At 43.2% G+C, this 25450-nt stretch overlaps 1 protein-coding gene across 8 annotated transcripts in view; it reads left to right on the top strand.

Annotated features, from left to right (window-relative positions):
- The window catches only part of GBF1 (golgi brefeldin A resistant guanine nucleotide exchange factor 1), a 349375-nt gene that overhangs the window by 268461 nt on the left and 55464 nt on the right, over positions 1 to 25450 (top strand). For all 8 annotated transcript variants that reach the window (XM_069753292.1, XM_069753291.1, XM_069753293.1 and 5 more), the window contains 7 exons: positions 4869 to 5105; positions 7594 to 7687; positions 13271 to 13447; positions 16269 to 16333; positions 16787 to 16910; positions 20363 to 20434; positions 21048 to 21142. In XM_069753292.1, the coding sequence (XP_069609393.1) occupies positions 4869 to 5105; positions 7594 to 7687; positions 13271 to 13447; positions 16269 to 16333; positions 16787 to 16910; positions 20363 to 20434; positions 21048 to 21142 (864 nt within the window). The remainder of the gene's footprint in view (positions 1 to 4868; positions 5106 to 7593; positions 7688 to 13270; positions 13448 to 16268; positions 16334 to 16786; positions 16911 to 20362; positions 20435 to 21047; positions 21143 to 25450) is intronic.

Genomic DNA, 25450 nt, shown 5'->3' with positions numbered 1-25450 from the left:
CGGTGACTGCGGGGAGTATGGAGCGGGCGCCGGGCACTGACTGCAGGGGAGTAGGGAGGGACTAGTCGGACTGTGGCTGTCGCTGATTGGTCGCGGCAGCCATGACAGGCAGCTGGCGAGACCAATCAGCGACTTACATAGTTACATAGTTATTAAGGTTGAAGGAAGACTATATGTCCATCTAGTTCAACCCATAGCCTAACCTAACATGCCCTAACATGTTGATCCAGAGGAAGGCAAAAAAACCCCATGTGCAAAGAGTAAGCTCCACATTGGGGAAAAAAATTCCTTCCCGACTCCACATACGGCAATCAGACTAGTTCCCTGGATCAACGCCCTATCAAGGAATCTAGTGTATATACCCTGTAACATTATACTTTTCCAGAAAGGTATCCAGTCCCCTCTTAAATTTAAGTAATGAATCACTCATTACAACATCATACGGCAGAGAGTTCCATAGTCTCACCGCTCTTACAGTAAAGAATACGCGTCTGTTATTATGCTTAAACCTTTTTTCCTCCAACCGCAGAGGATGCCCCCTTGTCCCTGTTTCAGGTCTATGATTAAAAAGATCATCAGAAAGGTCTTTGTACTGTCCCCTCATATATTTATACATTAAAATAAGATCACCCCTTAGTCTTCGTTTTTCCAAACTAAATAGCCCCAAGTGTAATAACCTATCTTGGTATTGCAGACCCCCCAGTCCTCTAATAACCTTGGTCGCTCTTCTCTGCACCCGCTCCAGTTCAGCTTTGTCTTTCTTAAACACCGGAGACCAGAACTGTGCACAGTATTCTAAGTGTGGTCGAACTAGTGACTTGTATAGAGGTAAAATTATATTCTCCTCATGAGCATCTATGCCTCTTTTAATGCATCCCATTATTTTATTTGCCTTTGTAGCAGCTGCCTGACACTGGCCACTGAATTTAAGTTTGTCATCCACCCATACACCCAGGTCTTTTTCATTGACGGTTTTGCCCAGAGTTTTAGAATTAAGCACATAATTATACATCTTATTACTTCTACCCAAGTGCATGACCTTACATTTATCCCCATTAAAGCTCATTTGCCATTTATCAGCCCAAGCTTCTAGTTTACATAAATCATCCTGTAATATAAAATTGTCCTCCTCTGTATTGATTACCCTACAGAGTTTAGTGTCATCTGCAAATATTGAAATTCTACTCTGAATGCCCCCTACAAGGTCATTAATAAATATGTTAAAAAGAAGAGGGCCCAATACTGACCCCTGTGGTACCCCACTGCTAACCGCTACCCAGTCCGAGTGTGCTCCATTAATAACCACCCTTTGTTTCCTATCCCTGAGCCAGCTCTCAACCCACTTGCACATATTTTCCCCTATCCCCATTATTCTCATTTTATGTATCAACCTTTTGTGTGGCACCGTATCAAAAGCTTTTGAAAAGTCCATATACACTACATCCACTGGGTTCCCTTGGTCCAATCTGGAACTTACCTCTTCATAGAAACTGATCAAATTAGTCTGACATGAACGGTCCCTAGTAAACCCGTGCTGATACTGGGTCATGAGGTTATTCCTCTTCAGATACTCCAGTATAGCGTCCCTTAGAATGCCCTCCAGGATTTTACCCACAGTAGAGGTTCAGCTTACTGGCCTATAATTTCCGAGTTCAGTTTTTGTTCCCTTTTTGAATATTGGCACCACATTTGCTATACGCCAGTCCTGTGGCACAGACCCTGTTATTATGGAGTCTTTAAAGATTAAAAATAATGGTCTATCAATGACTGTACTTAATTCCTGCAGTACTCGAGGGTGTATCCCATCCGGGCCCGGAGATTTGTCAATTTTAGTGATTTTTAGACGCCGCCGCACTTCCTGCTGGGTTAAGCAGGTGGGAATTTTTATCACTAGACATTTTGTCTGCCATGGGATTTTCTTGTGTAAATACTGATGAAAAAAAGTCATTTAGCATATTGGCTTTTTCCTCATCCACCATCTCACCCAGACTATTTTTAAGGGGGCCAACACTATCATTTTTTAGTTTCTTACTATTTATGTAGTTAAAGAATATTTTAGGATTATTTTTACTCTCTCTGGCAATGAGTCTCTCTGTCTCAATCTTTGCTGCCTTGATTTGCTTTTTACAGAATTTATTTAATTTTCTGTATTTATTTAATGCCTCCTCACTACCTACTTCCTTTAATTCTCTAAATGCTTTCTTTTTGTCACTTATTGCGTCCCTTACAGCTCTATTTAGCCATATTGGTTTCCTCCTATTTCTAGTATGTTTATTCCCATACGGTATATACTGTGCACAGGTCCTATCCAGGATGCTAATAAACGTCTCCCATTTTCTTTGTGTATTTTTGTGTCTCAGGATATCGTCCCAGTTAATTGCACCAAGATCCTCTCTCATCCGTTGGAAATTTGCCCTCCTGAAGTTTAGTGTCCTTGTAACCCCTCTACTACACATCTTTTTAAAGGATACTTGAAAACTTATTATTTTGTGATCGCTATTTCCCAAGTAACCCCCAACCCTTATATTTGATATGCGGTCTGGCCTGTTGGTTAATATTAGGTCTAGCAGTGCCCCCCTTCTTGTTGGGTCCTGAACCAGTTGTGAAAGGTAATTGTCTCTCATAATTGTCAAAAACCGATTACCTTTGCTGGAACTGCAGGTTTCTGTTCCCCAATCTATTTCAGGGTAGTTGAAGTCCCCCATAATAATGACTTCTCCTTGAGTCGCAGCTTCATCTATTTGCTTTACGAGGATATTCTCCATTGCTTCCATTATTTTTGGAGATTAATAACAAACCCCTATCAGTAATTTATTATTTTTTCCCCCTCCCCTTATCTCCACCCACAGGGATTCTACATTTTCATTAAATTCACCTATATTATCGCGCAGGATGGGTTTTAAGGATGATTTTACATATAGACACACCCCTCCCCCTCGCTTATCTGTATGGTCATTTCTGAACAGGCTGTAGCCCTGCAAGTTAACAGCCCAGTCATGGCTCTCATCCAGCCACGTTTCAGATATCCCCACCATGTCATAATTATGCTCCAACAACATTAGTTCTAATTCGTCCATTTTGTTGGCGAGGCTTCTGGCATTAGTATACATGCACTTTATGTTCCTCTCTGTACTTCTATTTCTTAAATTATTAACTGTTCTGACCCCACCCCCCATGCCACCGCCACCCCCAACTTCCTTATTTGTGCCCAGGTCTCTGTCTGCACTATCTTCCCCTCCTATAAAATGAATACCCTCCCCCCCAATTCCTAGTTTAAACACACCTCCAACCTTCTAGCCATTCTCTCCCCCAGCACAGCTGCACCCTCCCCATTGAGGTGCAGCCCGTCCCTAGCGTAGAGCCTGTAGCCAACTGAGAAGTCGGCCCAGTTCTGCAGGAACCCAAACCCCTCTTTCCTACACCAATTCTTGAGCCACTTATTAACCTCCCTAATCTCCCGTTGCCTCTCTGGCGTGGCACGTGGTACCGGCAGTATTTCGGAAAATACCACGTTGGAGGTCCTTGCTTTCAGCTTGCAGCCTAATTCCCTGAAATCATCTTTAAGGACCTTCCACCTACCTCTAACTTTGTCATTAGTGCCAATGTGCACCATGACCGCTGGGTCCTCACCAGCCCCTCCCAATAATCTGTCCACCCGATCAGCGATGTGTCGGACTCGAGCGCCAGGTAGGCAGCACACCGTTCGACGATCCCTGTCTTTGTGACAGATTGCCCTATCTGTTCCCCTAATAATTGAGTCGCCCACTACCAGCACCTGTCTGGCCTGCCCTGCTCTCCTATTTCCCTCCTTACTGGAGCAGTCACTCCTCCGGCTTTCAGAGGACATGCCTGGCTGCAGCAGTGGTACCCCTGTACTGGCACCCCCCTCATCTGCCAACTTAGCAAACTTATTGGGGTGTTCCAGATCAGGACTAGCCTCCCTGGCACTCTTCCCTCTACCCCGCTTCCTAACTGTCACCCAGCTTGCTACTTCATTGTCCTGCAGCTCCATCCCACCATCACCCCCCTCATCTGTCCCATTGAGCGTCTGCTCCGTGAGCAGAAGACTCCTCTCCATATTGTCTATGGATCTCAGTGTTGCCAGCTGCACATTTAGAGTCAGAATCTGGGTTTCCAAATGCACAACGTGCTCACATCTCGCACAGCAGTATGCACCCTCGATCGGCTGCTCAAGGACTGCATACATGTGGCAAGATGTGCACTGGATGGCATTAACAATCGTGGAGCACATTTCCTAATGGGGATTGCACCAGACAGAACAGTTCAATAAAAAAAAAAAAAAATAAATACAAAGTATTAATAAAAATCAGACAGCAATTCCTCCCCTGGAAACTCCCTGAATCCAAAGTCACTGAATCACAAGTCACACTTACCGCCGTCCACACTTACGCTCAGGACACACTCAGCTCGCTCACACTCGCTCTGCTGAAGATTTATAGATTTTTTTTTTTTTTTCTAGTTCCCCTCAACAGCAATCAACCTTGCTGTTCAAATGCACTTCCATGACAGACAGAGGCCGAGACCAATGAATATCTGTGACAGACAGAAGGACAGAAAGACGGAAGTGACCCTTAGACAATTATATAGTAGATATTCACACAGATTTGAGGGCATGGTGCAGATTTTCCAGTCAACATGATCTGGATTTTCACCCATCACAATATAAAGCATAAGAAATTGAAGTTGCACAGAGAGCTTCCTGCGTATTCAGGCCATTCACATAGTGGAAATGTCTCTTTTGTGAACACAGCCCAATGGGGGCCACATTGTTCATTAGCAATCTTTCCCTGGGTCACAGCACTTGAATAAAATTTTAAGAGTTTTTTTTTTTTACCTTTTTACTTCAGGAATGATGAAATAGTAATGCCTGAGGAACAGACAGGCCTGGTTAAGGAGAATTACATGTGGAGTGTGCTGCTGCACAGAGGTGCTACACCTGAAGGCATCTTCTTGCATGTGTCACCTGGAAGCTATGACCATGATCTGTTCACTATGACCTGGGGGCCAACTATCGCTGCCTTGTCCTATGTGTTTGACAAAAGCATGGAAGAGACAATCATTCAAAAAGCCATATCTGGATTCAGGTAACAATTGCAAGGAAATGGAACCCCTTGCTGAAATTTCAGGGGGTGGTGTTTTTTTTTTTTTTTATCGTTTCATTGGGGACACAAATAATCATGAGTGTATGCTGCTATTGCTAGGTGGCTGGCACTAGGCAAAAAAAAGAGTTGGCTCTTCGTCAGCAGGGTACACCAGCCGACTGGCACAAAGCTCGTCAGTTTTAGCTTACTGTCAGTAGGAGGCAGATTCGTCTTTTTTTCCTTAAGTCACCTTGTTGTGTTTTGTTAATTATTTCTATCGGATTATTCTTTTCTGGGTAATGGAGTGTAACATCTCACCCTGTTTTCCAAAAAATAAGCGACCGAGAGAGCAGTGTGGTGCCGTCCTCTCTCTGGTCTCCAGGGCAGGACCTTTCCCACCTGACACTTCATGCGTGTCTTAGGCCGGGTTCACATTGCGTTAACAGCAGCCCGTTCAACACACTCGTTAATGGGCTGCTGTTAACACAAGTGCCGATGTGTCATCGCGCCAGCGCAGGTAAAGCTAACAGATGCTCTATCTGCGCTAGCAGTGACGGACCTGGAAATGCTGCAGCCAACGTCCCAGGGTCCGTCACTCAATGACGGCACATCGCTAGCGCACTCCCATTGTCCTTCATCCTTCATAGGACGCATGGCATCGTTAAAGGACTGTGTTGCACCGCGTTATGCCGCGGCATAACGTAGTCCATTTAACGGATGCCACAGACGCAGTGTGAACCCAGCCTTAGGGCGGTTTGTGGCTACCGGTCTCTACTTGGTCATATCTTCATACTTTCATAAGATTCTACAGGGTACATACATTTGCCTAGTCTGATGCCACTCGAGATAAAAAAGTGTTGCAAGTGGCAGTTGCCCGTCCTACTTGATTTGGGCACGATAGTCTGTTCCCTCCCTTGGTACTGATTTAGGACATCCCATGGCTACCTGTGTCCTCCAATGAAGCGATATGGAAGGAAAGATTTTTGGTACTCGCCGTAAAATCTCTTCCTTGGAGCCTTTATTGGGGGACAGAGCACCCACCATTTATTTTATTTTTTGTGCCTATGTTTGGCCTGTATATAGTTATTTGTTGTTGTTTATTCACTAACTGACTAGCTTTGTGCTAGTCAGTGGGTGTACCCTGCTGAGGAGGAGCTAACTTTTTTTTTTTTTTTTTTTTTTTTTTTGCTTGTCAGCCTCCTAGCGACAGCAGCATACACTTATGGTTACCAGTGTCCCCCAATGGGGGCTCCAAGAAAGAGATTTTATGGTGAATACCAAATATCCTTCTAATTTGTTTTAAAGTTGCTTGTGATAAATCCTTAATATAAAACACAGAGGCAGTGTTAGTATTTGAATATTTATCGATTATGTACATGTCCTGGAAGTAACATCATCAGTGCCACTTGCCTCCCGATGGAGATGAGTGACCAGACAACTCTTTTAAAGGGAACCTGTCACCCCGTTTTTTGAGATTGAGCTATAAATACTGTTAAATAGGGCCTGCGCTGTGTATTCCTATAGTGTATGTAGTGTACCCCGATTCCCCATGTATGCTGAGAAATAACTTACCAAAGTCGCCGTTTTCGCCTGTCAATCAGGCTGGTCAGGTCGGGAGGGCGTGGTGACATCGCTGGTTCTTCCTCAGCTTTACGTTGGTGGCGTAGTGGTGAAGACACAGCGCGCGATCTGCGCTGTCATCCCTTTCGTCGGTGGGGGCGGCCATCTTCCTGGGGCCGCGCGTGCGCAGATCGAGTGCTCTGCTGCACGGGGCTTCAGGAAAATGGCCGCGGGATGCCGCGCGTGCGCATTAGAGATCGCGGCGGCCATTTTCCCAAAGCCGAGTTTGCATCTCGGCTTTGGGAAAATGGCCGCCGCGATCTCTAATGCGCACGCGCGGCATCCCGCGGCCATTTTCCTGAAGCCCCATGCAGCAGAGCACTCGATCTGCGCACGCGCGGCCCCAGGAAGATGGCCGCCCCCACCGACGAAAGGGATGACAGCGCAGATCGCGCGCTGTGTCTTCACCACTACGCCACTACGCCACCAACGTAAAGCTGAGGAAGAACCAGCGATGTCACCACGCCCTCCCGACCTGACCAGCCTGATTGACAGGCGAAAACGGCGACTTTGGTAAGTTATTTCTCAGCATACATGGTGAATCGGGGTACACTACATACACTATAGGAACACACAGCGCAGGCCCTATTTAACAGTATTTATAGCTCAATCTCAAAAAACGGGGTGACAGGTTCCCTTTAAACCTATAAAAAATTTACAAACTGGGGACTTGTTATGGGAACAAATTAGTAAAATTATGCCCCTTTTGTGACATCACTTTCTGCTATTAACCAAAGCTCTGTAACACTTCTTAACTCAGTACTTAATATTGCCATCACATAGCCTCTCTGGGTCAGAAAAAGCCTTTGATTTCTTTCTTTATTAGTTTCTTTATGTTCTGTGCTTAAATTCCTCTCTTACATTGTTTTAGGAAATGTGCAATGATATCTGCACACTATGGGTTGAGTGATGTTTTTGACAATCTCATCATTTCTCTGTGCAAATTTACAACTCTCAGTAGTGAGGTAAGATTATAGGTTTTTTGTGTTTTTTGACATTTTAAAATCATATTATACGTGCACATACTTTGTCCTGTATACGAATAGAGTGCAGCAATGCAGTCACAGATTAAGACCAAGCCTGAGGTTCATCATTGTACTTTTTGAATAGTCATGCCTGTACTTTATACCTGCCTCTTCACAGCATGTCTGTGTCATTCATTGCTACCCACCACGCTCCTGGTGTCAATACCAGCTGTGTAAAAATTTTGAGAATGAGACAAATATTAATTTTTCCAAAGTCTACTGCTCCATTTTTTCTAATGGCAATTTGCATATACTCCTGAATGTCAGAGTGATCAGCTTAACAGCAATTACTGTACTTGCAAAGTCAATATTTGCCCAGAAAATGAACTTTAACCCCCCAAACACATTTCAACATCATTGCAGTCCTGCCTTAAAAGGAGCAGCTAACTTCGTTTTAGTGATTGATCCATTAACACAGGTGTGGGTGTTGATGAGGACAGGGCTGGCGATCAATCAGTCATGATTAAGTAAGAATGACATCACTGGACACTTTAAAAGGAGGTTGGTGCTTAGTATCATTGTTTCTCTTCAGCTAACCATGGTTACTGTATCTCTAAAGAAACACGTGCAGCCATCATTGCACTGCACAAAAATGGCCTAACAGGGAAGAGTATCGCAGCTACAAAGATTGCACCTCAGTCAACAATCTATCGCATCATCAAGAACTTCAAGGAGAGAGCTTCCATTGTTGTCAAAAAGGCTCCAGGGCGCCCAAGAAAGACCAGCAAGCGCCAGGACCATATCTTAAAACTGTTTCAGCTGTGGGATCGGACTACCAGCAGTGCCGAGCTTGCTCAGGAATGGCAGCAGGCTGGTGTGAGTGCTTCTGCACGCACTGTGAGGCGGAGACTCTTTGAGCAAGGCCTGGTTTCAAGGAGGGCAGCAAAGAAGCCACTTCTTTCCAGAAAAAACATCAGGGACCGACTGATATTCTACAAAAGGTACAGGGAGTGGACTGCTGAGGACTGGGGCAAAGTCATCTTCTCTGATGAATCCCCTTTTCGATTGTCTGGGACATCTGGAAAACAGCTTATTCGGAGAAGAAGAGGTGAGCGCTACCACCAGTCTTGTCTCATGCGAACTGTAAAGCATCCTGAAACCATTCATGTGTGGGGTTGCTTTTCAGCCAAGGGAATCGGCTCACTCACAGTCTTGCCTAAAAACACAGCCATGAATAAAGAATGGTACCAAAATGTCCTCCAAGAGCAACTTCTCCCAACCGTCCAAGAGCAGTTTGGCGCCCAACAATGCCTTTTCCAGCATGATGGAGCACCTTGCCATAAAGCAAAGGTGATAACTAAATGGCTCATGGAACAAAACATAGAGATTTTGGGTCCATGGCCTGGAAACTCCCCAGATCTTAATCCCATTGAGAACTTGTGGTCAATCATCAAGAGACGGGTGGACAAACAAAAACCACCAAATTCTGGCAAAATGCAAGCATTGATTAAGCAAGAATTGACTGCTATCAGTCAGGATTTGGTCCAGAAGTTGATTGAGAGCATGCCAGGGAGAATTGCAGAGGTCTTGAAGAAGAAGGGTCAACACTGCAAATATTGACTTGCTGCATTAACTCATTCTAACTGTCAATATAACCTATTGGTACTCATAATATGATTGCAATTATATTTCTGTATGTGATATAAACATCAGACAAACACTAATAAAAACCAGAGGGCAGCAGATCATGTGCAAATATACAGTAATTTTGGTGTCATTCTCAAAATTTTTGGCCATGACTGTAGATGCAGGCCAGGAGCGCATATCAATGGCGTTGCTTATTATATACTGACAAAGCTAGTTCTGTGTTAGTACTGTGCATTTCCACAACTTGTATGTTACTTGTCAAGTGTGGAATAAAAATATGAATGGTACGAACAAGCTGTGAAGAAGCTGGAATTAGGGATCAGGCATGAAAGTACAAACATAGTGGTTAACCTAAAACATTATTTAACTACCCGGATATTAACTGGGAAACAGAAACCTGTGAAACCCATAAAGGCAACAGGTTTCTGCTAATAACCAAGAAAAATTATCTTTCACAATTGGTGCAGAATCCAACCAGAGGAGCAGCACTTTTAGACCTAATACTATCTAATAGACCTGACAGAATAACAAATCTGCAGGTGGTTGGGCATTTAGGAAATAGCGACCACAATATTGTGCAGTTTCACCTGTCTTTCACTAGGGGGACTTGTCAGGGAGTCACAAAAACATTGAACTTTAGGAAGGCAAAGTTTGAACAGCTTAGAGATGCCCTTAATCTGGTAGACTGGGACAATATCCTCAGAAATGAGAATACAGATAATAAATGGGAAATGTTTAAGAACATCCTAAATAGGCAGTGTAAGCGGTTTATACCTTGTGGGAATAAAAGGACTAGAAATAGGAAAAACCCAATGTGGCTAAACAAAGAAGTAAGACAGGCAATTAACAGTAAAAAGAAAGCATTTGCACTACTAAAGCAGGATGGCACCATTGAAGCTCTAAAAAACTATAGGGAGAAAAATACTTTATCTAAAAAACTAATTAAAGCTGCCAAAAAGGAAACAGAGAAGCACATTGCTAAGGAGAGTAAAACTAATCCCAAACTGTTCTTCAACTATATCAATAGTAAAAGAATAAAAACTGAAAATGTAGGCCCCTTAAAAAATAGTGAGGAAAGAATGGTTGTAGATGACGAGGAAAAAGCTAACATATTAAACACCTTCTTCTCCACGGTATTCACGGTGGAAAATGAAATGCTAGGTGAAATCCCAAGAAACAATGAAAACCCTATATTAAGGGTCACCAATCTAACCCAAGAAGAGGTGCGAAACCGGCTAAATAAGATTAAAATAGATAAATCTCCGGGTCCGGATGGCATACACCCACGAGTACTAAGAGAACTAAGTAATGTAATAGATAAACCATTATTTCTTATTTTTAGTGACTCTATAGCGACAGGGTCTGTTCCGCAGGACTGGCGCATAGCAAATGTGGTGCCAATATTCAAAAAGGGCTCTAAAAGTGAACCTGGAAATTATAGGCCAGTAAGTCTAACCTCTATTGTTGGTAAAATATTTGAAGGGTTTCTGAGGGATGTTATTCTGGATTATCTCAATGAGAATAACTGTTTAACTCCATATCAGCATGGGTTTATGAGAAATCGCTCCTGTCAAACCAATCTAATCAGTTTTTATGAAGAGGTAAGCTATAGACTGGACCACGGTGAGTCATTGGACGTGGTATATCTCGATTTTTCCAAAGCGTTTGATACCGTGCCGCACAAGAGGTTGGTACACAAAATGAGAATGCTTGGTCTGGGGGAAAATGTGTGTAAATGGGTTAGTAACTGGCTTAGTGATAGAAAGCAGAGGGTGGTTATAAATGGTATAGTCTCTAACTGGGTCGCTGTGACCAGTGGGGTACCGCAGGGGTCAGTATTGGGACCTGTTCTCTTCAACATATTCATTAATGATCTGGTAGAAGGTTTACACAGTAAAATATCGATATTTGCAGATGATACAAAACTATGTAAAGCAGTTAATACAAGAGAAGATAGTATTCTGCTACAGATGGATCTGGATAAGTTGGAAACTTGGGCTGAAAGGTGGCAGATGAGGTTTAACAATGATAAATGTAAGGTTATACACATGGGAAGAGGGAATCAATATCACCATTACACACTGAACGGGAAACCACTGGGTAAATCTGACAGGGAGAAGGACTTGGGGATCCTAGTTAATGATAAACTTACCTGGAGCAGCCAGTGCCAGGCAGCAGCTGCCAAGGCAAACAGGATCATGGGGTGCATTAAAAGAGGTCTGGATACACATGATGAGAGCATTATACTGCCTCTGTACAAATCCCTAGTTAGACCGCACATGGAGTACTGTGTCCAGTTTTGGGCACCGGTGCTCAGGAAGGATATAATGGAACTAGAGAGAGTACAAAGGAGGGCAACAAAATTAATAAAGGGGATGGGAGAACTACAATACCCAGATAGATTAGCGAAATTAGGATTATTTAGTCTAGAAAAAAGACGACTGAGGGGCGATCTAATAACCATGTATAAGTATATAAGGGGACAATACAAATATCTCGCTGAGGATCTGTTTATACCAAGGAAGGTGACGGGCACAAGGGGGCATTCTTTGCGTCTGGAGGAGAAAAGGTTTTTCCACCAACATAGAAGAGGATTCTTTACTGTTAGGGCAGTGAGAATCTGGAATTGCTTGCCTGAGGAGGTGGTGATGGCGAACTCAGTCGAGGGGTTCAAGAAAGGCCTGGATGTCTTCCTGGAGCAGAACAATATTGTATCATACAATTATTAGGTTCTGTAGAAGGACGTAGATCTGGGTATTTGTTATGATGGAATATGGGCTGAACTGGATGGACAAATGTCTTTTTTCGGCCTTACTAACTATGTTACTATTATATACAAAATGGATCATACTAAGGCCATGTTCACACAGTGTGTTTTTTTTCTGCGGAACCGCAGCGTTTTTGCCGCTGCGGTTCCGCAGCTGTTTTCCATGCAGGGTACAGTACAATGTACCCTATGGAAAACAGGAACCACTGTGCACATGATGCGGGAATCGGGAAAAAAAGCCGCGCTGAATAGCCGCGGTAAAAAAGAAGTACCATGTCACTTCTTTTTTCGGAGCCGCAGCGGTTCTGCACCCATAGACCTCCATTGTGAGGTCAAACCCGCAGTAAAACCCGCAGATCAAAAATATATCTGCGGGTTTTATTGCGGTTTGTGGTGCCGAACCGCTGCAGCAGGAAGTGCGGGGAAGCGGGCGGAATTGCGTGGGCGGAGTGTGGCTGCCCCGATCCCACCCCCCCGTGCTCCGATGCCCCCCACCCCCGTGCTCCGATGCCCCCCCCCCCCCCGTGCCCTAATCTCCCCCCCTTATACTTACCCGGCCTCCCGGTGTCCGTCCGGCCGTCTTCTCCCTGGGCGCCGCCATCTTGCAAAATGGCGGGCGCATGCGCAGTGCGCCCGCCGAATCTGCCGGCCGGCAGATTCGTTCCAAAGTGCATTTTGATCACTGAGATATAACCTATCTCAGTGATCAAAATAAAAAAAATAGTAAATGACACCCCCCCCCCTTTGTCACCCCCATAGGTAGGGACAATAAAAAAAATTAAGAATTTTTTTTTTTTTTCCACTAAGGTTAGAATAGGGTTAGGGTTAGGGTAGGGGTAGGGTTAGGGTATTTTCAGCCATTTTAACCCTAAAAAACTTCCTAGAAAACACACAGACTCTGCATAGAAAACTGCATAAAAAAACGCATCAAAAAACGCACCAAAAAAGCACCAAAAAAAGGACCTGCGTTTTCTGCAAAGAGCTGCGGTTTCAGTCCTGAAAAAAAAAGGATGGAAATCAGGAACGTGTGAACATACCCTAATAGGATCACAGTATATTTGCAAGGTATTTCTTATTATTGCAATACTGCAGAACCTGATGGTTTTTCTTAATTGCAATATAATTGTATAGTTATCTTTTAATTAATTTGTCTGAGTTTTTTTTTTCAGGCTGTAGAGAATATACCTACTGTTTTTGGTAGCAATCCGAAAGCTCATATTGCAGCGAAGACTGTGTTCCACCTTGCCCATCGGCATGGAGATATTCTACGTGAAGGCTGGAAAAACATAATGGACTCCATGCTGCAGTTGTTCCGTGCTGAGCTGTTGCCTAAAGCTATGGTCGAGGTGAGCTGTGGTACATTGATGAGCTGCCTTATTAACCCTCTTCCCAAAAACTGATTGACATGTGCATCATAGGCAAGTGTTAATTCCTATACATTCCTGTATATTTTCTAGCAGAAGGGATGCTTTGAGTGCTGCCTCCTTGGCATTAGTACACACCGAGTTTTTTGTAGTGTGTCTGCTTAAAAAGTCACTTCAAAAAAGAAGTTTCGTAAAATGGTTTCCATTAAAAATTAAAACCTTTAAAGTGAGCCTGTCAGCAGATTGTGCGGTGTAACTTACAGACACGGTCAGGTTGGAGCCATTATACTGATTAAAGTGATACCTAGTAGGTTGATGAAATTAGTTTTGTGGTGGTTGTTTATGTGGTGCTCTGCTTACATATTCATCTATATGACTTATCGCAGGTCACTGATCTCTCCATGACCTGGTCTCTATTTTACATACTGTATATCTTATTTGTAATATTTGCCAAATTTTCACGAAATTTCCCGTATTTTCACAAATAAATGCAAGTCATATCTAACAAATTTTACCACTATCATGTGTACAGTATGTCACAAAAAAAAAATCTCAGAATCAGTCTGTTAAAGCGTTGCAGAGTTATAACTACATAAAGTGACACTGGTCCGAATTGTAAAATTTGGCATGGTCAGAAAGGTGAAAACATGCATTGGGATGAAGCATCCTCCAGTGGTCTCCAACCAGAGTGTTTTGGCAATGCCTTACTCATGGTTATGATTAAAACTTCTTGATAAGATAGTAGCAGATGGGGAATGCAAAAATGGGGTTCCTTCGTGTACACTTTTGATATACGTTGGGAGCCTTTCCATCTGCGGCAAGAGTAAATTTGCCTGTTCTCTCAGCGGGAGATGTAGATAGTATTTTTTGCACTTTTATGTAGGAGAAGGGAGCGGGTGGGTGAGGTTTGTTGAATCTGTTTTATCCCGTTCTTTTTTTGTCCTATATCAATACAATATATTGCATAGATCAAACTCAGAAAGTGTACCGAGCAGTTTAATGGATAGTCAGATCCTGCGAAGATTTCAACTGTTTCTGACATTTTGGCTGACCTCAAAAGATGTAAAGTTGGAATGTCAGAGGTTTCCTAGATGGGGTAAAAAAAGTTGCAATTTTTCAGTATATGCAATCCTATAACCCTTATATAATGTCTTCTAGAAACACACCTTACTAAAGAGAGAACATCCTTGGTAAAGAGGTGGATGCAGGCACCTTATCATTATGTATTCTCATCATATTCTAGAGGAGTGTCTATTTACTATATGTTAATGTAGATATTGATGGACAGTTTGTATATCTCACATGTATATTTGATACAGTGATTTCTCTTGCTCCTGTATACATCCCACCTCCATACAGCATTAGGGTATTGCAAAAACCTAATTGCTTTATCAGTTGCCCTGCTGATTAGAGGTGATAACAATATTATGGATGGTCACTGGGATAAGGGACGGCAAGATATCGGTAAAGTAGAGGATAATACAACTCCCTTTGTGTCATACATTAAAGGTTCCCTGAAGTCTAAAAGTATTCCTGCCATTCTACATCTCCCAACTCCCTTTCATATATTGACCTAGCTTTAGGTAACTCCTTGATGGATGAGATAGTTCGGGATGTTCAATACTTACCAAGGGTCATCTCAGACCACAGCCCATATTGCTTTTACTGGGCAGGACCTCCCCCAAAGTATGGAGACGAAATGCTTTCTGGCTGCAAACTATAAATTTAGATGAGGTATCCTCTAGTTTGAAAGAGTTTTCCCAATATAATGATGGGACAGCGTTTGATTCCGTGGTATGGGAGGTGATGAAAGCTTATTTGAGGAATCTATTCATTAGGGAGATAGCTTGGAGTAAAATGAAAACCACAAAAAGCAAACCATGGGATTTTTCAGGAAGTTATAAACGCTGAAATCCATTTGGTAGAAAGTCCTTCACCCTCCGCTCAGAACCAGTTGAAAGAAGCCCAAACACTTTGCTAACCAAACTCTTACAAAAAACGGAACGGAAAAAGGCCTTTCAAAAAGTGAAATTTTTTGAGGAAGGGGAAAGATTGGGGCATTTATTGTCGTTTGTCACAACTGCCCAAAGGGTTTCCTCCCATATTTATAGTCTATATTCAGATAATAGTGCCTTGGTAAACTCCATAAGAGAGCTTCTGGAAGATTTACTATCATTTTATGAATCTTCTTACTGAAATGATAAAAGACACGAATCTTCAGAAGGAAATATCCGGAAATTCCTGGATATAACCAAATTGCCTTCATTGACTGAAGAAGATAAATATTCGTTAGCTTGACCTCTACTTTTGGAGGAATTAGAGAAAGTCCTATCAGATTTGCCCGAAGACATAGCCCCTGGAGCAGGTGGGATCCCAGCTGAAGTCTATGAACGTTAGTAATACATTGCTCCCTAACTTGCTAAAGGTATTCAATCATTCTCAAGCAGAAGGTTTCCTTCCACCCTTTATGGAACTGGTGAGAATTACTGTACTTCACAAAAAAAGGCAAATACCCTCAATTATCTGAGTCCTATAGGCCCATTTCATTAACCGTACACATTAAAATCCTAGCGAAAGTTCTATCTAACAAACTCTCTGGAATTATATCTAAAATGGTTCACCCAGATCACACAGGTTTCATGGCTAATAAATCTACTGCAATTAACATCCTTCGCCTATGACTAAATATACAACTATCAGCTGACAATGTGTGCCAAGGACAGGGTTATGTTTGGACGCTGCCAAGGCGTTCGACAATGTAGAATGGAGTTTCTTATGCAACTTTTTGATTACTTTTTCTTAGGTTGAAGACTTTGTTGACCCCAATGGAAAGATTTCCCTTCAGCGAGAGGAAATACCTGCAAACCGGTATGTGAAAAAGTAATGGTGGCAGGCGCTTTCTATCCTAATCTGCAAAGCAAAATGTGGAATTTTAAATATAGTAGGGTTTATTTTTAAGATTTTCTTTCCAATAGGATATGATCATATGTGCAGGAAATATGATGGGGGCCTTTTTATAGTGACAGAATGCAGTTTTTTTTTTATAAAAACCTATTCATGTACTAGTACTGGTTCTGTAAGAAAACAGTGGACAACTCATTGTGAAATTGATGATGCTAGCTTGCTGTGTAGACCCCTGCTTACTGGCTGATCTTGATTTGGATAGCATTACACAGCTTCTTTTATAATAAATGGGAAACTGTGTAAAGCTTGGTCCTGCCAAGCAGTCTGCAGCGGCCTTGTACTCTGGTCAGCTTAAGGGGTCACCAGCTGTTTTGTGGTATATGCAAATTCATCTCAAGTATGAAAACTTTATCTTAGTGGCGAATCTACAGTCCTGAGTTTTGTCAGCTGGCTGACCCTCAGTGGCACAGAGCAGTCCAGTCTAAGAGGGCCTTCTACCGAAAATCAGGAAGCGAAAAAGACAGCGATGGAATGTATTAAGGTAATTGACTCAGTTTGTTAGTCTGGTTTTCCACCACCAACTCACAGGTTTCGTAATTTTCATTACTACACCATGTTCCAAATTATTAGACAAATGTCATTTTTCTCGGATTTTCCTAAATGGTCAGTGCAAATGACAATCAGTCTAATAAAAGTCATCACCCGTTAGAGAATACATCAAATGTTATTGAAGAAACCTCCGAGTGATAACAGTATAATTTCCAAAATGAATAAAAACTCAAAATGCACTGTTCCAAATTATTAGGCACAGTAGAATTTCTATACATTTGATATGTTTTAAATAACTGAAAATGCTCATTTGTGGATTTTGCAGCATTAGGAGGTCACATTCACTGAACAAAAAAGCTATTTAACTCCAAAACCTCCTAACAGGCCAAGTTACATGTTAACATAGGACCCCTTCTTTGATATCACCTTCACAATTCTTGTATCCATTGAACTTGTGAGTTTTTGGAGAGTTTCTGCTTGTATTTCTTTGCATGAAGTCAGAATCGCCTCCCAGAGCTGCTGTTTTGATGTGAACTGCCTCCCACCCTCATAGATCTTATGCTTGATGATACTCCAAAGGTTTTCTATAGGGTTGAGGTCAGGGGAAGATGGTGGCCACACCATGAGTTTATCTCCTTTTATGCCCATAGCAGCCAATGACTCAGAGGTATTCTTTGCAGCATGAGATGGTGCATTGTCATGCATGAAGATGATTTTGCTCCTGAAGGCACGTTTCTGCTTTTTATACAATGAAAGTAAGTTGACAGTCAAAAACTCTATATACTTTGCGGAGATCATTTTCACACCTTCAAGAACCTTAAAGGGCCCCACCAGCTGTTTCCCCATGATTCCGGCCCAAAACATGACTCCTCCACCTCCTTGCTGACATCGCAGCCTTGTTGCGACATGGTGGCCATCCACCAACCATCCACTACTCCATCCATCTGGACCATCCAGGGTTGATCGACACTCATCAGTAAACAAGACTGTTTGAAAATTCTTCATGTATGTCTGGGCCCACTGCAACCGTTTCTGCTTGTGAGCACTGTTTAGGGGTGGCCGCATAGTAGGTTTATGCACCATAGCAAGCCTTTGAAGGATCCTACACCTTGAGGTTCGAGGGACTCCAGAGGCACCTGCAGCTTCAAATAACTGTTTGCTGCTTTGTAATGGTATTTTGGCAGCTGCTCTCTTTATCCAATGAATTTGTCTGGCAGAAACCTTACTCATTATGCCTTTATCTGCATGAGCTCTGTCTGTGCTCTGTTTCATTCACGCATCTCTTCACAGTATGATGATCACACTTCAGTTTTCGTGGAATATCTTAATTTTTTCATACCTTGTCCAAGGCATTGCACTATTTAACGCTTTTCAGCAGCAGAGAGATCCTTTTTATTTCCCATATTGCTTGACACCTGTGGCCTGCTTAATAATGTGGAACATCATTTTTAAGTAGTTTTCCTTTAATGAGAATCACCTGGAAAACGAATTATCACATGTGTTTAAGATTGATTTCAGTGATCCATTGAGCCCTGAGAAACAATACCATCCACGATTTTTTTTTTAAAAACAAAACAATTAAATCTTTGTGACACTTAAATCCAATTTGCATAATAATTTGGTACACATTGTATGCAGAATACTTACCTTTACTGGACGTCTTATTTATGTATTACAAACAGCGTTTTGGCGCGCATAGGCTTTTCTGTTGAATGCTTTTTTTTATCTATTTTTATAGTTCCATCTTGTAGACTTAAGTAACTGTCTTCTTAATCAATTTTTTTTTTTACATAAATCGGTAGTAGACGTGAAAGTAGGAATCGTTTTGAAATATATTTTATTAAAGAAATCCACTTTTTTCTCCTCCTGATCTGATCTTTCATTCCTAATATTCTCAATTCCTGGGTAAAATCTGCCTCAGTGAATACAAACTTCCGCACAGGAGATGACAGTTGGTGCTCATAAAGTTCTTTGGAGGACTGTTCTGTCATTTCAGGAGAACTTGCAGTACAATGTCTTGCCTCTAGCTCCTCCTTCCTGCCCTCTGCATAGGGCTTTAGACGCACTGTCATCTACTATATCAACAATATGAAAATCTGTCATTACTGAATAAAGATTTTTTCCTCTGAATTGAGTGAAAGTGCACTTTAGGAAGAGAAAGAAGCAAATGTCTCTGATAAGATATACTACAAAGTGTCTTATTTTTATGTATCATAGTTGAGAAAATAAAAAAACAAGTTTTAACGCGTAACCGTCGTTTTTAATTTCATTTCATAAATTAATAAGACCGTTACTCTTTAAGATCTTGTATTTTATTTTCTCAGCTATTTTCTGCAATGCTGCTTAGGCTACAGTCGGAAAGAAACAAACCAATTTTTTTTCCTTCTGTATCCTCCTCATTTCCTCCTAGTTGAATCAGTATTTTCACATATTTTTTGTTCACGGAAGCAGGTAGAACTATTTTTATCAATTGATACTTAATGAATCCTTTAAAACCGTATGAAACGAATACGGAACTTTAAAGTATAAATTCTGTCTCCAGTGTGCAATTCTTTTTATATGGATTTCGGAGTCTGATCTGCAAAACAGATGAAAAGAGGGCATGCTCTGAGACTGCCGTAGCGGAGACACATGCTCTGAGACTGCCGTAGCGGAGACACATGCTCTGAGACTGCCGTAGCGGAGACACATGCTCTGAGACTGCCGTAGCGGAGACACATGCTCTGAGACTGCCGTAGCGGAGACACATGCTCTGAGACTGCCGTAGCGGAGACACATGCTCTGAGACTCCCGTAGCGGAGACACATGCTCTGAGACTCCCGTAGCGGAGACACATGCTCTGAGACTCCCGGAGCGGAGACACATGCTCTGAGACTCCCGGAGCGGAGACACATGCTCTGAGACTCCCGGAGCGGAGACACATGCTCTGAGACTCCCGGAGCGGAGACACATGCTCTGAGACTCCCGGAGCGGAGACACATGCTCTGAGACTCCCGGAGCGGAGACGCATGCTCTGAGACTCCCGGAGCGGAGACGCATGCTCTGAGACTCCCGGAGCGGAGACGCATGCTCTGAGACTCCCGGAGCGGAGACACATGCTCTGAGACTCCCGGAGCGGAGACACATGCTCTGAGACTCCCGGAGCGGAGACACATGCTCTGAGACTCCCGGAGCGGAGACACATGCTCTGAGACTCCCGGAGCGGAGACACATGCTCTGAGTCTCCCGGAGCGGAGACACATGCTCTGAGACTCCCGGAGCGGAGAAACACATGCCCTGAGACTCCCGGAGCGGAGACACACATGCTCTGAGACTCCAGGACCGGAGACACATATGCTCGTTTTTAAATCTGACCCATAGTTTCATGGAGCCATACACACGTCAGTGGACAGCACTAGGATGTGTGATTGTAGCTTTATAAAGATTGCTTTCTTTGTATTGTAGCTTTGTGATCCAGAAAAGCTTATCACTGAGAGCAAGTTTCTCCAGTTAGAGTCTCTCCAGGAACTAATGAAGGTGAGGAAAATGTATATGATCTCGAGGTTTGCGGAAGGTTGATGTCGTTCTAGATGTAATTACAACCTTTTTGTTTTTAACTCATTTGATGGTGCCCTGCTACAGTGTTCATCTTTTGTATGTGATGACTTGCTTCAAAAAGTTTCCACTGAGGTCCTTCAGCAACTGAAATGTTAACACGAAAATATAAAAAAGTCTTGGAAATGCGCTTTTCCATCTCCTCTATTGTATTGTACAGGAGGGCAGCTGTCAATCACAACTGTGTTTCTGCGGGCACAGCGACAACTGTCTCCAGCTTACAATGTATTGCATTCATTCCCTCCACAAGAAGCATTTGCAGGTAGAGAAAGAATGTAACTACATGGACATTTGCTGTTTTAGTATGTTTAGTAGCTGCAAATCTGGAGATCTTACACGTAATATCAGACCTGGTGTGGCTAACTTATTGCTGCTGTGCATGATCAGTAGTAAAAAGTAAAGTAGAGCACAGATAGGACTATGCCTCTGAAAATAAAATGCTGGAAAGACAAACGTAGCCATCAGTGTTCACGATTCAAATGATAGGGTAACACTGGTTACATGGATTCTAATATAGGATATGCTCTTTACTTAGGCTCTGATATCTGTGACCCCTGATGAAGAGACGTATGATGAAGAAGATGCTGCCTTCTGCCTTGAAATGCTGCTTAGAATTGTTCTTGAAAATAGGTAACAAACGCAGTTTATTTAAATATCTTGTTTTACACTTGCATGTCCAATTCTGTCCATTCTTCAGACGGTGATTCATGGCACAAGTGCTTTACTACTGCTGCTTCATAGGGACTGAAGGTACAGTACCACTCAAAGTTTGGACACACCTATTCATGCAATGGTTTTCCCTGTTCTTATGGGAATATGCACATTGTAAAATGCGATTGAAGACCACAAAACCAAAAAAGGCACAGATATGAATACAAAGATTAAAGAAACGTGTGGAACAAACCAAAATATGTGTGAGAACTTAGGTTCTTCATAGTACCCTCTTTTTCTGCTGATGATCACTTTACACTGCGATGGCTTCTAATCAACAGCTCCATCAGGTAGACGCCTGTAATCGCCCCCAATAAACATGTATGCCTGGTCAAGTAGTGATTGCCATTCTCTGTTTGGTTGTGGCTTAGAACAGTTGTGGAATAGGACTCGGCTCTCTATGGAACTGTGCATCAATATTACATCTGCAAAACATACCTGATGGTCACAAACACTTTATGAAGGCCGGTGATTTCGCACATTAAAACTAGAGCTACACGTTGATGTGTTGCACAGCTTAAATTTTCAGAAAAGTCGTGCCACAATAATATCTGCGCCGAGTTTAGATCTGTGATTTTGATACCATCAGAAATCATAATATCCAATGTTGCAATGTGTGGCTGCGAGTCATATAACCTTAGTCTAATTCTTGACGAGGTATTACCTGTTCTGTTACTAGAATGCCAGGAGAGTAAAGCTGTCATTAGCGTAAAAGGGTGGTACTTTGAGGAGTCTAAGGTTTAACAAATATTCTGGTGTTTTTCACATGTGTTTCTTTACTCCATGTTTCCATATGTGTACCTTTTGTTGTTTTGCTGTCTTCAGTCTGATTGTACAATGTGAATGTTCCAATAAGAACAAGGAAAACCACTGCATCAGTAGATATATCCAAACCTTTAATTCAACTAGCCGTTCGGATGTTCAGCACCAATAAGCCTTGAATTGCATAGTCCATGCATTTTTATCCATTCATCTTTTTCATGACTTAGTTTTGCAGCAGTTTCCAGATGCCCCATCACTGTGAATGAAGGTGTTATAAACCTCTGAATGAGCTTATTCAACTATGTACGATGTCCCCCCATGTGGGGAGGGACAGTATATGCTCTTTCTGCCCATCTCCGGGAATGGGAGCTCTCAATTCTCAGTCAGTCCTGGGAAGGGGAGGGGGCGGGGGGGGTCTTGTCCCTGACTACTATATAATTGTCTAAGGGTCACTTCCGTCTTTCTGTCTGTCTGTCACAGATATTCATTGGTCGCAGCCTCTGTCTGTCATTGAAATCCATGTCGCTGATTGGTCACGGCAAAACAGCCACGACCAATTAGCGATCGGCACAGTCCGGCGGAAAAATGGCCGCTATTTCCTCCCCGCAGTCAGTGCCTGCTCCATACTCCCCTCCAGTCAGCCCTCACACAGGGTTAATGCCAGCGTTAATGGACCGCGGTGTAACGCACTCCATTAAAACAGCTATTAACCCTGTGTGACCAACTGCGTATGCAGCATCAATAGTAAAAATATCTAATGTTACAAATAAGAATAATAAAAACACAAAACGTTACTCACCCTCCGTCGTCGCGTCCTCTCCTCGGCAGTGCAATCGGCAGGTTCCGGTGACAAGGATGCTATGCGAGAAGGACCTTCCATGATGTCACGGTTATGTGACCGCAACGTCATCACAGGTCCTCCGCTCATACCAACCCTGTCCCCGGAAGCTGCCGCGTGCACCGCACACAAGCGCCAGGGCTACAAGGGACCCTCAGATGGTGAGTATATGTTTATTTTAAGTCTTTTTTAACCTGTTACATACGTGGCTGAGCAATATACTACGTGACTGGCCAATATACTACGTGACTGGGCAGTATACTACGTGTCTGTGCTGTATACTACTTGGCTCTGTGCTGTATACTACGTCGATGTGCAATATACTACGTGGCTGGGCAATATACTATGTGACTGGGCAATATGCTACGTGGCTGGGCAATATACTACGTGGTTGGGCAATATACTACGTGGGCTGTGCAATATACTACGTGGACATGTATATTCTAGAATACCCGATGCGTTAGAATCGGGCCACCATCTAGTTTAAAAAAAAAATAAAAAATTGTGGATGAACCACTCTTCAAATTTTTTGTCCATTTTAGAAAACCCAGTGCAATCAGGGAGTTTGCGACCAGAGTGGAGAGTGGCTGCAGAGTGTCTTATTTTGGAGGTTTTGTCCTGTCCAGTCCTGTTCTGCATTACACAAACAACTTATTGATTTGATCTGGTACTGTGTAGTGCTTCACTTCTCCTGTGATAGTGCTAGAGGAAAGTTGAACACTTAGGCTACTTTCACACACCAGGTTTTCAGCGTCAGGCTAAATCCGGCTAATTATCAAAAAAACGGATCAGGCGAATGTTGCCGCTGGATCAGGTTTTTTTGCCTAATGACTTGTATTAGTGCCGGATTGCATCGGATGACATTGCGTTTTGTCCGGTTTTCGCCGGATTCGGCAAATCTGCCGCTTCTGGTTTTTTGAAAAAACGTCCATAGCAACGTTTTTTGTCTCCGGCGAAAAAGCCTGAAGCGCCGGATCCGGCGCTTCTGGCTGTTTGCTAGAATGGAAGCCTATGGGAGCCGGAAGATCTCTTCTGTCAGTATACAAAATATAATTCATTTTGCGACCCCAAGATTGTTTTGTTTTGTTTTTTTATCCCTGCCCCCCGAGGGATCCAGCTCTGGTTTTGGGGTTTTTTCGCAGCCAGTGCCTCTCTCGTCCGAACAGGCGTCATTGTTCCTGTCCCACCTCAGGAACGTTTTACAGGTTTTTATTCAAACCTCTTTTTAGTTCCAAAGAAGGACGAGATGATTCGACCTGTCCTGAATCTCAACTTACTGAAGATCAGTATACGCCATTTCAAGATGGGAGCCCTTTTTTCAGTAATAGCCTCCATGGAATTACAGGCGTTCTTGTGTTCGGTAGATATCCAAGACGCCTATCTCTTTCTCCTGAATTTTCCAGGTCACCAGAGATTCTTACATTTCGTAGTATGGCAGGACAACTTTCCATTCATCTCTTCCTTTCGGTCTGGCAACCGCTCCCAGGGTCTTTACAAAGATAATGGCAGCGGGGATGGCCATCTTGTGGACCAGGGGTCTAGTGGTCATACCTTACCTGGATGATATCTTCATAAAGGCTCCATCCTTCTCCCTAGCCCAGGAAAGCCTGTTCATCACTCAACACCCTGTCTCAGCTCGTTTGAATTGTCAACAGGTCAAAATCTTGTCTAGTTCCGACTCAGTGTCTGATTTTCTTGGAAATGCTTTTCAACACCCTTCAGGCGAGGGTGTTTCTCCCCAAAGAAAAGAATAGCTCTTCTGCAGACCCCTCTGTCTCCATCCCTTCACTCAGCCATGGTGGTTCGGGGCAGGATGATGGCGGCTGTGGAAGCAATAGCCTTCTCTGTTTCGCTTCAGGCCACTTCAAAAGACCATCCTGTCCCAATGGAACAGGTCTCTTCTCTCCCTGGATCGTCCAGTCCGGATCTCGTCTCTAATCAGGGCATCCCTAAAGTAGTGGCTGTCCTTCCCTGTCATTCGCCATAGTTGGTCCTTCCTCCATATCTATTGGAAAGTGGTTACAACAGATGCCAGTCTCCTCGGCTGGGGAGCTGTTTTCTGCATCAACACGGCCCAGAGCAGTTGGTCGCTGGAAGAGACCTCGTTGCTAGTCAACATTTTCGAGATCAGGACCATTCTTCTGTCCCTTCTGCACTTTCAGGATTTTCTCAGAGGCCTAGCAGTTCAAGTTAATACAAACAATTCCAGCGCAGTGGCATATGTCAACTGAGGGTGGAACTCTGTGTCCTCTGGCAATGACCGAAGTTTTGAAGATCCTTCTCTGGGCAGAGCACAAGGTTCCGGTAATTTCGGCAGTGCACATTGTAGGTGTAGACAATTGGGCCTTCGACTTTTTCAGTTGTGAGGGTCTCGCGGCAGAAGAATGGTCTCTGCATCAGGACATCTTCCATCAGATTTGTCTATGGTGGGGACCACCGATCCTAGATCCCATGGCCTCCAGGATGAACAGAAAGATCCCGCAGTTCGTCTCCAGGTCCCACCATCCTCTAGCGGTGGGCATCGACGCTTTGGTGGCGATACCCTGGTCACAGGTTGACCTTCCTGATTTGTTCCTGCCTCTAACCCTGCTTCCCAGGCTATTGAAGATCAAGGCGGAAGGGGTGCC

This window comes from Ranitomeya imitator, chromosome 2 (assembly GCF_032444005.1).
Source record: "Ranitomeya imitator isolate aRanImi1 chromosome 2, aRanImi1.pri, whole genome shotgun sequence".
Classification (NCBI taxonomy): Eukaryota; Metazoa; Chordata; class Amphibia; order Anura; family Dendrobatidae; genus Ranitomeya; species Ranitomeya imitator.
This window is presented reverse-complemented; position numbering and strand designations above follow the sequence as displayed.